Source organism: Cryptotermes secundus, unplaced genomic scaffold, assembly GCF_002891405.2.
Source record: "Cryptotermes secundus unplaced genomic scaffold, Csec_1.0 scaffold1069, whole genome shotgun sequence".
Taxonomy (NCBI): domain Eukaryota; kingdom Metazoa; phylum Arthropoda; class Insecta; order Blattodea; family Kalotermitidae; genus Cryptotermes; species Cryptotermes secundus.
Window position 1 is genome coordinate 31,503 of NW_019718281.1, and position 12,892 is coordinate 44,394.

The 12,892-nt window shown below is 40.2% G+C and overlaps 1 protein-coding gene across 5 annotated transcripts in view; it reads right to left on the minus strand.

The window, feature by feature from the left end:
- Nucleotides 1-12,892, minus strand: part of LOC111875525 (vacuolar protein sorting-associated protein 13B) — a gene marked incomplete at its 3' end in the record, with an annotated part of 71,670 nt that overhangs the window by 25,218 nt on the left and 33,560 nt on the right. For all 5 annotated transcript variants that reach the window (XM_033750168.1, XM_033750162.1, XM_033750165.1 and 2 more), the window contains 5 exon segments: nucleotides 1,210-1,382; nucleotides 2,161-2,482; nucleotides 5,552-5,785; nucleotides 6,579-6,804; nucleotides 7,953-8,154. In XM_033750168.1, coding sequence (XP_033606059.1) covers nucleotides 1,210-1,382; nucleotides 2,161-2,482; nucleotides 5,552-5,785; nucleotides 6,579-6,804; nucleotides 7,953-8,154 — 1,157 coding nt within the window.

The window sequence follows — 12,892 nt, forward strand, 5'->3', positions numbered from 1 at the left end:
GACCAATAAAAGAGAATGGGATATGGAGAATAAGATATAATAAAGAGTTATACAATTATTTTGAATTGTCTATTAACTTTCTAAGAGTTATACAAATTATATAAGGAGCCAGAGATCTCAGTGACGATAAAGCTTAAAAGACTGCAATGGGCTGGGCATGTACAGAGAATGGATAAGGAGTGTATCCCAAAGAGAAGCTAATTTCTGTTAGAGGCTGAGTAAACCCCAGGGCCTAGTGCAGCTGGAACTGGTCAACTGAAAAAAACATCCAATGACCTCATTGGGACTTGAATCCGCGACCTTCCAGCTTGTAGCATAGCCCCTCAACCACTACACTTAATTAAGTAATTTTCCTGGGGAGTAAAGCGCAGCTGGCACGTAAGGCTCACAACCTTACCGCCATCTTTGAGCTGATTGTCTAGATAGTGTGGGACCCTCAACGTCTCACAACCCTAGGGGACTTCACGGCCTTGTACAGGGATAGCTTTACTCTTTTACTTTTTCTCTTTATCCCAAAGAAAATATTATATATTACAATATGTTGTAGGAGATGTGCTGGGAAACCAAGAACTAAATGGCTTGATGTGGTGGAAGATGTGAAGAAGTTAATGGGTGTAAGGAATTGGAAGAGAGCAGCACAGGATAGAGAGGAATGGAGGGACTTGATATGGGAGGCCAAGGCCCGACATCGGCCTGTTGCGCCATAGGAGAAGATAATAAGAACATTACATGATTTTCAGCCTACAGAAAAGCTACTTGTGTGTGCACGTGGGCAGGCAGGTATGCATGTGTGCACGTGTGTGTGAAGCTGCAGAAACCAAACTATTTGAAAGGTTGACAATGGAGTTCGTTACGATTAAGGTGGGAGAAGATAATAAGAACAGAAATGTACCACACACCTCTGCTGTTTTGCTAGACTACTGTTGTTACAGCAGTAAAACCTAAAGCATTTACTCCTCTATTGCAAAATGGATGATACAGAAAGGGAATTAATTTGAAAATATATGTTGAAAGTTGAATTATACAGCATATTAATAGAGTCTGATAAAAATTTTGATGATCACACCTGCTTTCTCAAACTGCCCTATCACTCGACCTCAATCCCATACAAATTAAAAATTATTACATGAATAGACAGCCAGACATAACTGCATAATAAAAATTTCTCTCAGGAAATAAAACTAACAGAAATGTTAAAAGATGATGTACCTGAGACAATGATTCAGTTCCAGCCAAGTGCCTGTGTTCACACTAAATCCCCTTATATCAAGCTGATACTGTCGGTCCTCTACTTCTGAGCCTGGTACATACAGTATGCGAGTCTGCTCAGCCATGTGATATATGTCAGAGCGCACCACAGTACGTCCAAGTGGATTGTCTGCCTGAAAAATTGGGTAGCCGAATTGTACATATTATAACACAACGGCTCTCCTCATATTATCACTGTATATGGGAAATCTCTTATTAATATAACTAACCAACAAACTCAATGAGGCTGAGCCTCTTTGGAGAACATGACAGTCATTAAGCTGGTCAATGATTGGCCTCCCAAGTTGTTTCTTCCCTCCATTTTAATGTTATCCTCCCATATATGTCTAAGCCTTACAAGCTATCTGTTAACAGGACGAAAAAAGGACAAAGGAATTTGCCAGATTATTAGGTTTATATTAACTGAACCTTAAGATTGCATTAATTTAAGATAAGTGAACTTTGTTTATGACTTTTGATTTTTCTCTCAGGACTTTAACTTTTGTGTTTTGTAATTGAACATTAGGTGTGTTCAGGTTAAGTGGTTATATACAACTGAAATTACCTTGAATTCTATAATTCTGAGGAGAGGTGTTAACAGGATGAAATTTAGATTCAAATTGTGTTATGTTGGCATGACTGATTGGGAGTAAGTAGTGCTGCGCGTTGTAAGTCTGCATACTGTATTGAAATAAACAGTCACATAGTAGCCATGTAGCATCCTAGTTTGTTTACTTGATACAAAGAAACAAAATTTACAACACAATAAATTAACAATATCTCATCCCCTTAAACTTTTCTAACTACAATTACATAGCATTTCTCATCACCTCTATCCCAACCCTCACCCTAAAACCTACAGTTCTCAATAATCATATACATCTCTAGTCCATTTTTCTGAAGAGAACCCACCTGCGGTGTAAGAGATATAGCTTCCACCTGCAACAGACAAACATCATGCAAGTCTCCAACTGCAGTCAGTTCTGAAGCAGGGAGAATTATTCTAATATTGCATGTGTCCAGGTACAGAAGTGGTAAAGTACTGCTGTTGATGTGCATAGCCCAGTTCATAGTTGCACCAGGAGTTCTTTGTTTATGTTCTGGCAGCAATAGGATCGGATACAGAACTGTTAGGAAATTGCTAAGTGTCACAGCTGAGAAGACAAAGTCCACAGGCTGTAGTTTCACAACAATTTCACTGATGTAACGTGCAGCTGCAGTATCACCCTGTAACCTATGTAAGAAATAATCAGTGTGTTAGATATTCAAACATACAGATGATGATTTTCAATACAGCATCATTCTCTCAGAAACACAAAGTTACTCAAAATATACAGTGTGTTCCATTCAAACCTCCCACATTTTAATTGATCACTGCGAACAAATTGTGATAAATTATGGATTATAATTAACACTAGATGGAAGAAAAACTCAAAGAATTTTATTTCCGTTTTTCTTCGCTGAAGCTACAGTATCTGGCCGCGTATACCTTGACATGTCAGAGCAGTTCCTATATCCTCAGGTAGCCGATCTGCAGCCTAACATAATCTTCCAACATGGACCCCCACACACGCACACATTAAGGTTTGGATATTTGGAGGTCCTCAATGCCACCTTCCAAGATAGTTATTTTGGATGTGGCAGACCAATTCAGTGGTCACCACATTCACCGGACCTCACTCTGCTCAATTTCTTCCATTGGGGTTATGTGAAGGACTGTGTGCTTCCAGTGAATGACCTCCCAGACTTACGAGCTCGCATCCGTGAAACAATTGCTACTGTACCAATGGACATGTTGGAAAGAATGTGGCAAGAAACTGAATACAATGTAAGATTTGAGGCTTTCACGGTGGTGACTATGAAGAAAGCAGTCTGAAGCAGTCCCTGAAGATGGAGGCGATACGTTCCTCCGAAACGTCGGTTAACACCACATATACATGGTGCCAAATCCCAGAAGACTGCTTTCTTCAAACTGAATACAGATTGGATATTGCTCATGCTACCAATGATGCACATTTAGAGGTTTATTAGTGTGTCAAATATAATGTTTTGAGTTGTTCTTGTATTTCCTTAGCTTCATTTTCCTACAATTCATACTTTCTGTTATCAGATCTGATAAAATGTGGAAGGTTTGAATGGAACACCCTATATATATATATCAAATAATGCAACTGATGCTCTTGAATTAATATCTGCATATGAAGTAGATCCCATGCATGAATGAATAGTTCCGAAGCTCTTAACACATTTATTTTATAACAGCACTAACCTGTGTGTCAGGATAACTTGGTAAAGTGATAGGCTATGGAACTGGAGAATCTGTTTTTAAACACCTTGTTTAAAACTTTATGAATTAGTAGTGTATGCTGTACCACCATCTTGCATAAAACAACCGCAAGTCTTTTCTCTCTTTGCAATGCTCTCAAATAGGACCAAATAATGTCACTAACATAGCACTCTAAATTTGTAACCTGTTAAAAAAATTAGTTCTACTATTCATGTAGTAGTAATGGCACACTGCACACCTATCTTCTGATCATGAAAGTGTCCGGATCAATATTGCTCCTATGTCTATTGTTTTGAGCAATCACATACCCACTCAGATAATTCACCAATTCAGAAATCACTGATGAAGCTGGAACTCCAGGATACTTATAGTAAAATAATGTTTTACAAGATTTATATGACTTACTTCACACACATATTTATCATACAGAAAAATCTGCTGTTCAAGAGTATATTTCACCACCTAAATGAAATAATGTAAATTAGAACACAAGACAGACTTCTGAATAATCTTATGAGGAAAGAAACACAAACAGAACTGATAGCATATCAGTGAATAATTTAGACGCAGTGATAGCTGTAGGTACATGGTATACAATATCCAAGACAATGCATAGTAGCACAACAGAAAGTCTACTTGTTCATCTGTCACATAAAATAATGCTCCACTACCACTTTCTTGTTTTTCTTACCATCAAGCAAACTCAATTCAGTTATTCAAGGAAGACTGTAATCTCAATTTACTCCAAGCTCTTACTGTTCTGGTTCTCAATAAATTTCAACGTGGGCTCCCTTGGTGGCACAACTAATATCCAGACAATATTCAACCTTGTTCCACGTTGCCTGAATCATGTGTAGTGTTACCGTAACCACAGAGCCCCTTATGCGGGCTTTCAGGTGTTGAAAGTCATTGATCTTAACCTGCACATAATCCGACAACACAAAATCAAGTGGGGTAAATATGGCGATCCAAGAAGCCAAGCAATTGGTCCACCCCCCAGCCATCTCTCTGTCCAGGTGATCCCTAATATAGTGGTAGAAGTGTGGCGGTGACCCCTCTCGTTGGAGGATAGTTTGAGGTGATAATTGGGGCAGCACATACAGCTCCAACAGGTCCAAGTATCAACGTCTGGTTACAGTCTTTTCTGAAAACAAAACTGGTCCAATCAACTTGTCGTGCAATAAGCCGGCCCAAAAGTTACTCTAGGGCTGCCTCTCTCCAACTCACATGTAACATGTTGATTTTGACTGTCCCAACAAATTCTGCAGTTGTACCCCTTTATGACTCCACTGACATGGAACATCGCCTCATCCAAGAAGCACACTTGATGGTGGAAATCAGGCGAGGTGTCAATTATTTCTAGCATGTCCACAGCGAAATTTGTGTGTGCTACTTGGTCACTTGGTTTTAGTGCATGAATCATTTGAATCTTGCACACCCTTAAGCGAAACCTCTTGTTCAGCACATAGTACACTGTTGAACATGGAATTTGTAACTGCAAGCTGGCAGCAAGAATTGGTTTGTGCGGACTTTGGTGGGATGCCTCTCTAATGTGATTGGCATTTTCTTCAGAGGTCTGTGTCTTTCCAGGAGATTTTACACACAACAAACCACCTGCAGTCCTCAGTTTCTTTTCCCAGAACCAAATGCTTTTCCATATAGGAGGTTGATGTGCATATTGTGTTCTAAAATGACACTGGACAGATGTAAGAAATTGTAACTCTGCTAGCCACAACACGCACTGAACTTGTTCTTGTGGTGTCGACATCGTTACTCAGTTTGGTAAAGGTCACCAGCTGGCACATGCATGTGGACCAGGCATGAATAGAACTTTCAGACCTTTCCTTTCCGATGACATAAACTGGATATGTGTATGACAATTTGTTTCTGAGATACAATTTTTTTTTATTTTGGATACCTTTCATCCGAACACACTGTATTAAAAAAAAAAAAGAATGTACTCATATTACAGAACTCTGCTGACATGAACACACCACACACACGTTTTTAACATACCCAGCATTACTCTCAGAGCTTCGAGCATTTGCCAGTAGAGCTGTCTGTCTGCGAGTCCCCCAACGACTGTGCACACTGCGACACTTTGCACAAGTGAATGTCACACTAAGAAATCCACTACCATCATCCACATCTCGATGAACTGCATGAGGTGGTGATGAAGCAAGATCTTCTTGTCTACGCATCACCAAACCGACATATGGACCAAGCACCCAAGAAGTGCTTTTTAGTTTCCTATATTAACAGAAACAAAAATACAGACTTATTTTTATGAAATACAAGATGTAACAAAATGATGTGATGTGTATGAAGGGCACAAAAAAGTAAAATACTGAATTTTACAGGAAAAATCCGATTAGCCAAATCTACATACTTTGTTTATACAATGGAATGATGGGAGGGTGAATTAAGATGAAACCTCACTTTTATTCTTTTTGATAATTCATGTAAGCACTAGCTTTGTACCTAAACTGGCATACTGCCAAGGGAAAAGACAGGCAGATATTACTAAATTAAATTAACTGTTGAAATCAAATAAAAATGACAGGTGAGCAATCAAGTGTTCTAGTTCTACAACTAGAATTATCAGACACAAAGAGAGAAGAACATCTAACTATCAGAAAGGAAGTTTTAATAAAAACAAAGCAGGTGTAACAAAGTGTGAACACTGAACTAGTTCTGTTTCCCAGCCTGCTGAGCTAGCACAGGATTGAACAACCATGATTATAGTACGTTGTACAGTTAATTTCAGCCATTCTTTGCAGGAAGAATGAACATAATATTTACACTTTATCTGCCATGCATCACACTACTGTAATGGTACATGTGTGGCCTGGCTGGTCAAGTGTTATGGATTTCAATACCATTAAACCCAAGCTAAAATTCTGGTAACCACATACAATTCTACATAGTGACATGAACCAGAAGAGAACAATCAATTACTTTCAATTAACATACTTTTTCTTTAACTCCATTATCCAACTAAAAACTATACTAGAACAGCAGTTCTGCACGATCTCAACTTTACCTAATGTAATGCAAAATTCTGACATATGCCACCTTGCACTTCACTTTTAGATATACTGGTTGAAGGTCAAGAGAGGTCATGATATCCTCCATATCTATTGTTAACTTCAGATCATCTCTTGGGACACTGCTGTTCACTGCATACAGTGAAATTGTAAGTCGAGCAAGTGTTGACTGCATCCAGACTGTTATTTTCACTGCATCAGAATGCTCTGATAAACCACTTTCTGCAAAAACCAACAGAGAAATGACTTGCACACATAATATAAAATGACAAAGATTACTTGAGACTAACAAAGACTAGACTGGCTCACCACCCACATTACATATCACTTCTTATACGCCCAACTGTTTCATTAAAAATACAATACTTATATGCAGTGCACATAGGACAACAGTTACAATGCTTCACTCAAAAGAGAAATAAGTAAATGAGCAAACTTTTCAACATTTGATGATGATAAAAAAAAACTCTGGCTTTTAGTCCACAATCAAATTATACCAACCGAGCAACCACTGCTTGTCAGCAAAGTTAGTGCCAACTTTTGTGGATAGAGGGTGTCGCATGGTCAGTGCTACAGATTCCCAAGGCCGTTAATCTCGGTTTTCCATTCAAGTAGCTGCCCAATTATCCTCATGAGGCTGAGTAATGGGAAGCACAACAGACCACTGTAGGTCGCAGTGCAAGGGCAGAGAAGGCCCACCCCTTGTACATTCATTCATTGATTCATTCATGAGGCTGAGTGAACGCTGTTCTATACCCATTACTTCTCAGAAAAACTGGCAGTGGCGGGAATCGAACCTGGGACCTCTGGATCTGTAGCCATGAAGTCTGACCACTAGACCACAGATTATTAAGAAGTTCTTAATTCCTTCATTTATTTAATGATGTTTTCAACCTACGTCACACAGAGAGATGATTAAAAATACTGAACTGGTAAAAACACAACCTATTACAAAGTACTTACCAGGGGGAACCAAGGTAATACAGGCAACCTTGAGAGTCAACTGTTCTAGATCTCGCCAAATCACCTACTGCAAAGTTAAACATTATAACCCCTCCCCATAATCTGACTGGCTGATTCCTGTCTAGCTTACCAAAAGAAGTGGTCTAACATAAAAACAGAACTTCCAGAGCACACTAGTCTGCACAAAGAACATTTGCCCAAACTGACCATGCGAGCAGTCAGAGTATTACTTTGAGACCAGGTGCTATTTTGATTAGATATTTTGACTGTGTCTGCTCAATTCTTGTGAACATTAAATAATAACAACAACCTATACTAACTCTGGTAAACTTAACCCCCCCTCCCAACATGTAACTCTATAACTTCATTTAAAAATATGAAATACCAGATGCTTCAACATAACTCACGTTGTTCGTTAGAATCTTCTGTGACCAGAGGAGTGATTGGGGATTCCCTGCTGCCACTGCTCTCTGGAAATACTGTTGGACTAGCCGCAGTGGGTGGGTCTAAAACTGGAGCTGCCACAGTATTTGATGAGGAGAAACTGAAGAGGTGGAGACTGGAAAAAAATTCCAGAAGTCCAAAAAGCAACCCTGCCATCAGCTTCATCTGCAAGACAATTTCATAAAATTAGACTGACCTTAGAAACAGCATTTACTTGTAATTTAAAAATAAAATTTTATTTAATGTCATTAACTGTAATAAAGAGTTCTACATAACATATTATTGTGTTGAAATCTCAAATAGGTTTGCGGCTTTGGAAAACTTGGACACTGAGGTGGATCTTAATAAATCTTGGGAAACTATTAGAGAGAATATCAAAATGTCTGCCAAAGAGAGAGTAGGTTATTATGAACTGAAGAAGCATAAGCCATAGTTCAATGAAGGATGCTCAAAATTATTAGATCAATGAAAGCAGGCCAAATTGCAATGCTTACAGGATCCAAGCAAGTTAAATGGGGATAATCTGAACAAAGTAAGACATGAAACCAGCAGGCATTTCAGGAACAAAGAGGGAATATCTGAAAGACAATATTGATGAGCTTGCAATGAACAGTGGGGGTACGCGGTAGCATAGTGGTTAAGGTACTATGCTACAAGCCGGAAGGTCGCGGGTTCAAGTCCCGATTTGGATTTTTTCAATTGACCTAATCCTTCCGGCCACACTAGGCCCTGGGGTTTACTCAGCCTCTAACATAAATGAGTACCAGGAATTAATTAAACTCTGTGAAGCACGGCTGGTGCGTAAGGCTGACAACCTTACCGCCATCTTTGAGCTGATTATCAAGGTAAGGTGGGACCCTTAACGTCTCACAACCCTATGGGACTTCACGGCCTGTTACAGGGACAGCTTTAATTTTTTTTTTTGCAATGAACAGTAAGAACAAGAACATTACAGACCTGTATAGAGGAATAAATGACTTTAAGAGGGGTTACCAGCCTAGCAGTAACTTAGTGAAGGATGAGAATGGTGATCTGTTTGCAGATTCCCACAACATTTTGAATAGTTGGAGGAACTACTTCTCTCAGTTACTGAATGTACAGAGGGTCCATGATGTTAGGCAGACAGAAATCCATACAGCTGAGCTGTTAGTACCTGATCCTAGCCCTTCTGAGGTTGAAAGTGCTATTGCAAAATTGAAACAGTATAAATCGCCAGGTAGTGATCAAATTCCGGCAGAACTTAATCAAGTACGAGGTGAAATATTATGGTCTGAAATCCATAAACCCAGTCTATTTGGAATAAGGAAGAATTGCCTGAGCAGCGGAAGGAGTCTATCATTATATCAGTTCACAAGAAGGGCAATAAAACTGACTAGTAGTGAGATAGCACTGCTATCAACTTCATACAAAATTTTATCCAATAAACTTCTCTCAAGGTTAAGTTTATATGTAGAAGAACTTACTTGGGTTCATCAGTATGGGTTTCAACATAACAGATCAACTACAAATCAGGTCTTTTGCATTTGTCAGACATTGGAGAAAAAATGGGAGTACGATGAGACAGTACATCAGCTATTCATTGACTTCAAGAAAGCCTATGATACGGTTAGGAGGGAAGTATTGTACAGTATTCTCAGAGAGTTTTGGAAACCAATGAAACTAGTTAGGTTGATTAAAGTGTGTTCATACGAAACGTATAGTAAAGTCCGTGTAGGTAAACATTTGTCTGATAAATTTCCTATCCAGAATGGTCTAAAACAAGGAGATGCTTTATCGCCACTCCTTTTCAACTTTGATTTAGAATATGCAATTAGGAATGTCCAGCGAAACCAGGTGGGACTGAAATTAAACGGGACACATCAGCTGTTGACCCACGCCAATGATGTGAATCTACTGGGTGATAATGTAGATCCCATAAAGAAAAACACACAAACTTTAATCGACGCAAATAAAGAGGTTGGTCTAGAAGTAAACACTGAGAAAACTAAGTATATGTTGCTGTCTCATTGACAAAATGCAGGGCAAAATCATGATACAAAGATATGAAACAGGTGTTTTGAAAATGTGGCACAATTCAGATATTTGGGAACAACAGTAACAGATCAAAACCTGATTCAGGAGGAAATTAAGAGGAGACCATTCAGTCCGGAACCTTTTGTCTTCTCATCTGCTGTCCAAAAACATAAAAATTAGAATATACAAAACTATAATTTTGCCTGTGGTTCTGTATGGGTGTGAAACTTTGTCTCTGACATTAAGGGAAGAAGACAGACCGAGGGTGTTTGAGAACAGGGTGTTGAGGAGAATATTTGGACCAAAGAGAGATGAAGTTACAGGAGGCTGGAGAAAACTGCATAATGAAGAGCTCTGTAACTTGTACTCTTCTCAAAGTATAATTAGAATGATCAAGTCAAGGAGAATGAGGTGGGCAGGGCATGTAGCACGAATGGGGGAGAAATTGGAAATCGTACAGGATATTGGTGGGAAAGCCAGAAGGAAAGAGACCATTGGAAAGTCCAAGGCGTAGGTGGGTGGACAATATTAGAATGGATCTTAGAGAGATAGAATGGGATGGTATTGATTGGATTGATTTGGCTCAGGATAGGGACCAGTGGAGGGTTCTTGTGAACATGGTAACGAACTTCGGGTTCCATAAAATGCTGAGAAATTCCTGAGTAGCTGCAGAATTGGCGGCTCCTCCAAAAGGGCTCAGCTCCATGAGTGAGTGAGTGAGTGAGTGAGAGTGTGAGTGAGTGAGTGAGTGAGAGTGAGAGTGTGAGTGAGTGAGTGAGTGAGTGAGTATCTGAAGAATACTAAATCATAAATTCAATTTCCCTGCAATTCACTATTTTCTAGTCTTGTTCTACAAGACGAATTTTTATACTGAAAAACAGTGATGGAAACCAAAGACAAAAGGAAAGGTCCTGGTATAACAGACACATAAAACAGAAGAGGGCCAATGTCTTATAAAAACACAAGAATATGAACCTTCATGACCTTCTTTATAGAAGACAAAATACACTGAAGTGCCAAAAGTCATGGGATAGGTAACTAGTATCGTGTAGGACCCCCTCTAGCCTGGCGAACTGCTGCAACTCGATGTGGCATCAATTCCACAAGTGGACGGAAGACCTCTGGAGAGAAGTTGAGCCATGCCATCTGGATAGCCGCCCACAGCTCCCTGGTATTTGTAGGTGCAGGACTTTGGGTGCGAATGGACCTCTCCACCACGTCCCATAAATGCTCGATTGGGTTTATGTCGGGCGAACGTGGTGGCCACACCATTTGTCGGAACTCTCCAAAATGCTCCTCAAACCAATTCTGGACAACTCTGGCCCAATAACACGTGCATTGTCCTGCTGGAATATCCCATCATTGTGGGGGTACATGAAGTCGATGAAGGGATGCAAATGGTCACCAAGCAGTGTAACGTAGCAGTCACTGGTCAATGACATGTTTACATGGATGAGCACACCCAACTCATTCCACGTGAACACACTCCACACCAGTATGGAACCACCATCAGCCTGCACGGTGCCTTGTTGACAACTGGGGTCCATGGCCTCTTGGGGTCTGCGCCACACCCAAACCCTACCATCTGCCTGAAACAACTGATACTGTGACTTATCAGACCATGCCACATGTTTCCAATCCTCCAGGGTCCAATTAGTGATGTCACAAGCCCAGGTGAGGCGCTGTGTCCTGTGTCGTGGTATTAACAGAGGCATTCTGGTTGGTCTTCTGCTCCCATATCCCATGGAAGCTAAAGAATGCTGCACTGACCTGCTGGATATGCATCTGGTACCCCCTGCATTGAATGTGGATGTGATTTCAGCCAGTGTTGCTTGTCTGTTACCACGTACAATTCTAGCTAGATGCCGCTGGTCATGATCATTAAAGACCCGTGGTTGGTCACTGCGCTGTCCACGGTGGGTGGAAATGCCTTCCACAAGATATTCCCGGTACACATGTGACACCGTGGATCGAGGAATGTTGAATGACTGCACAACTTCGGAAATGGAATGTCCCATCCGCCTGGCACCCACTATCATGCCCCGTTCAAACTCTGATAATTCACGTTGGCTTGCCATGAGCAGACTGGCCGGTGTTCAACCTGACTCATGAGAGAACACCACACAACTGATACTGCTCTGGGCATTCCCAAGCCGTGAAGGGATGGTGGCGCCACTTAAAAATAAATTTACATACTGCTATCCCATGACTTTTGGCACTTGAGTGTATAATTTGATTTCAACCTACTGAAGTGACTAAATGAAATGAAGTCTGCATCTGCTACATCAGTATGGAGTGAATTTCTAACATTTTGAACACAATCTGTGCCTCCCTTATCAGGGGCTGATGTGACAGGCAACAGAGCTGTTTACTGTACATACACATACTGGTACCTTGTGAAGCCTGTTCTTTTTGTAAAGGAGCAGACCAATAAGAAAGCAATGGTCAGAGTCAGGCTGTCACCCATCCTACCTAGGCAATAGTCAATTTTGCAAAATGTGGAAATTCTACAACTGCTAGCCAGTGCTAACTCTTCCTTCCATGGATCCTAATGCCTGTGTGTTGATGGTTCTGCTTCACTGAAATATGGTGGTAGTGATGTTAGATGATCAACTTAAAGAGTAATTTCCACATCTTCACTGAAGTTATCAAAATCTAGCCACAGATCTCAATAGCCTCTTTCATAAGACAATCCATGTACACCATATTGCAGTTTCTGACAGTACTATATTATCTTGAAATGTATACAACATCATGATTTGGTGCTGTGTTCAGAAACCACAAACTTGTTCAGCCGTAACAGGTATATAAGCTGTGCATGTTCCTTACAGCTATCCCTAATGGTGCAGCCCATCTGTCCAACATACACACTGTTACATTCACTGTACAT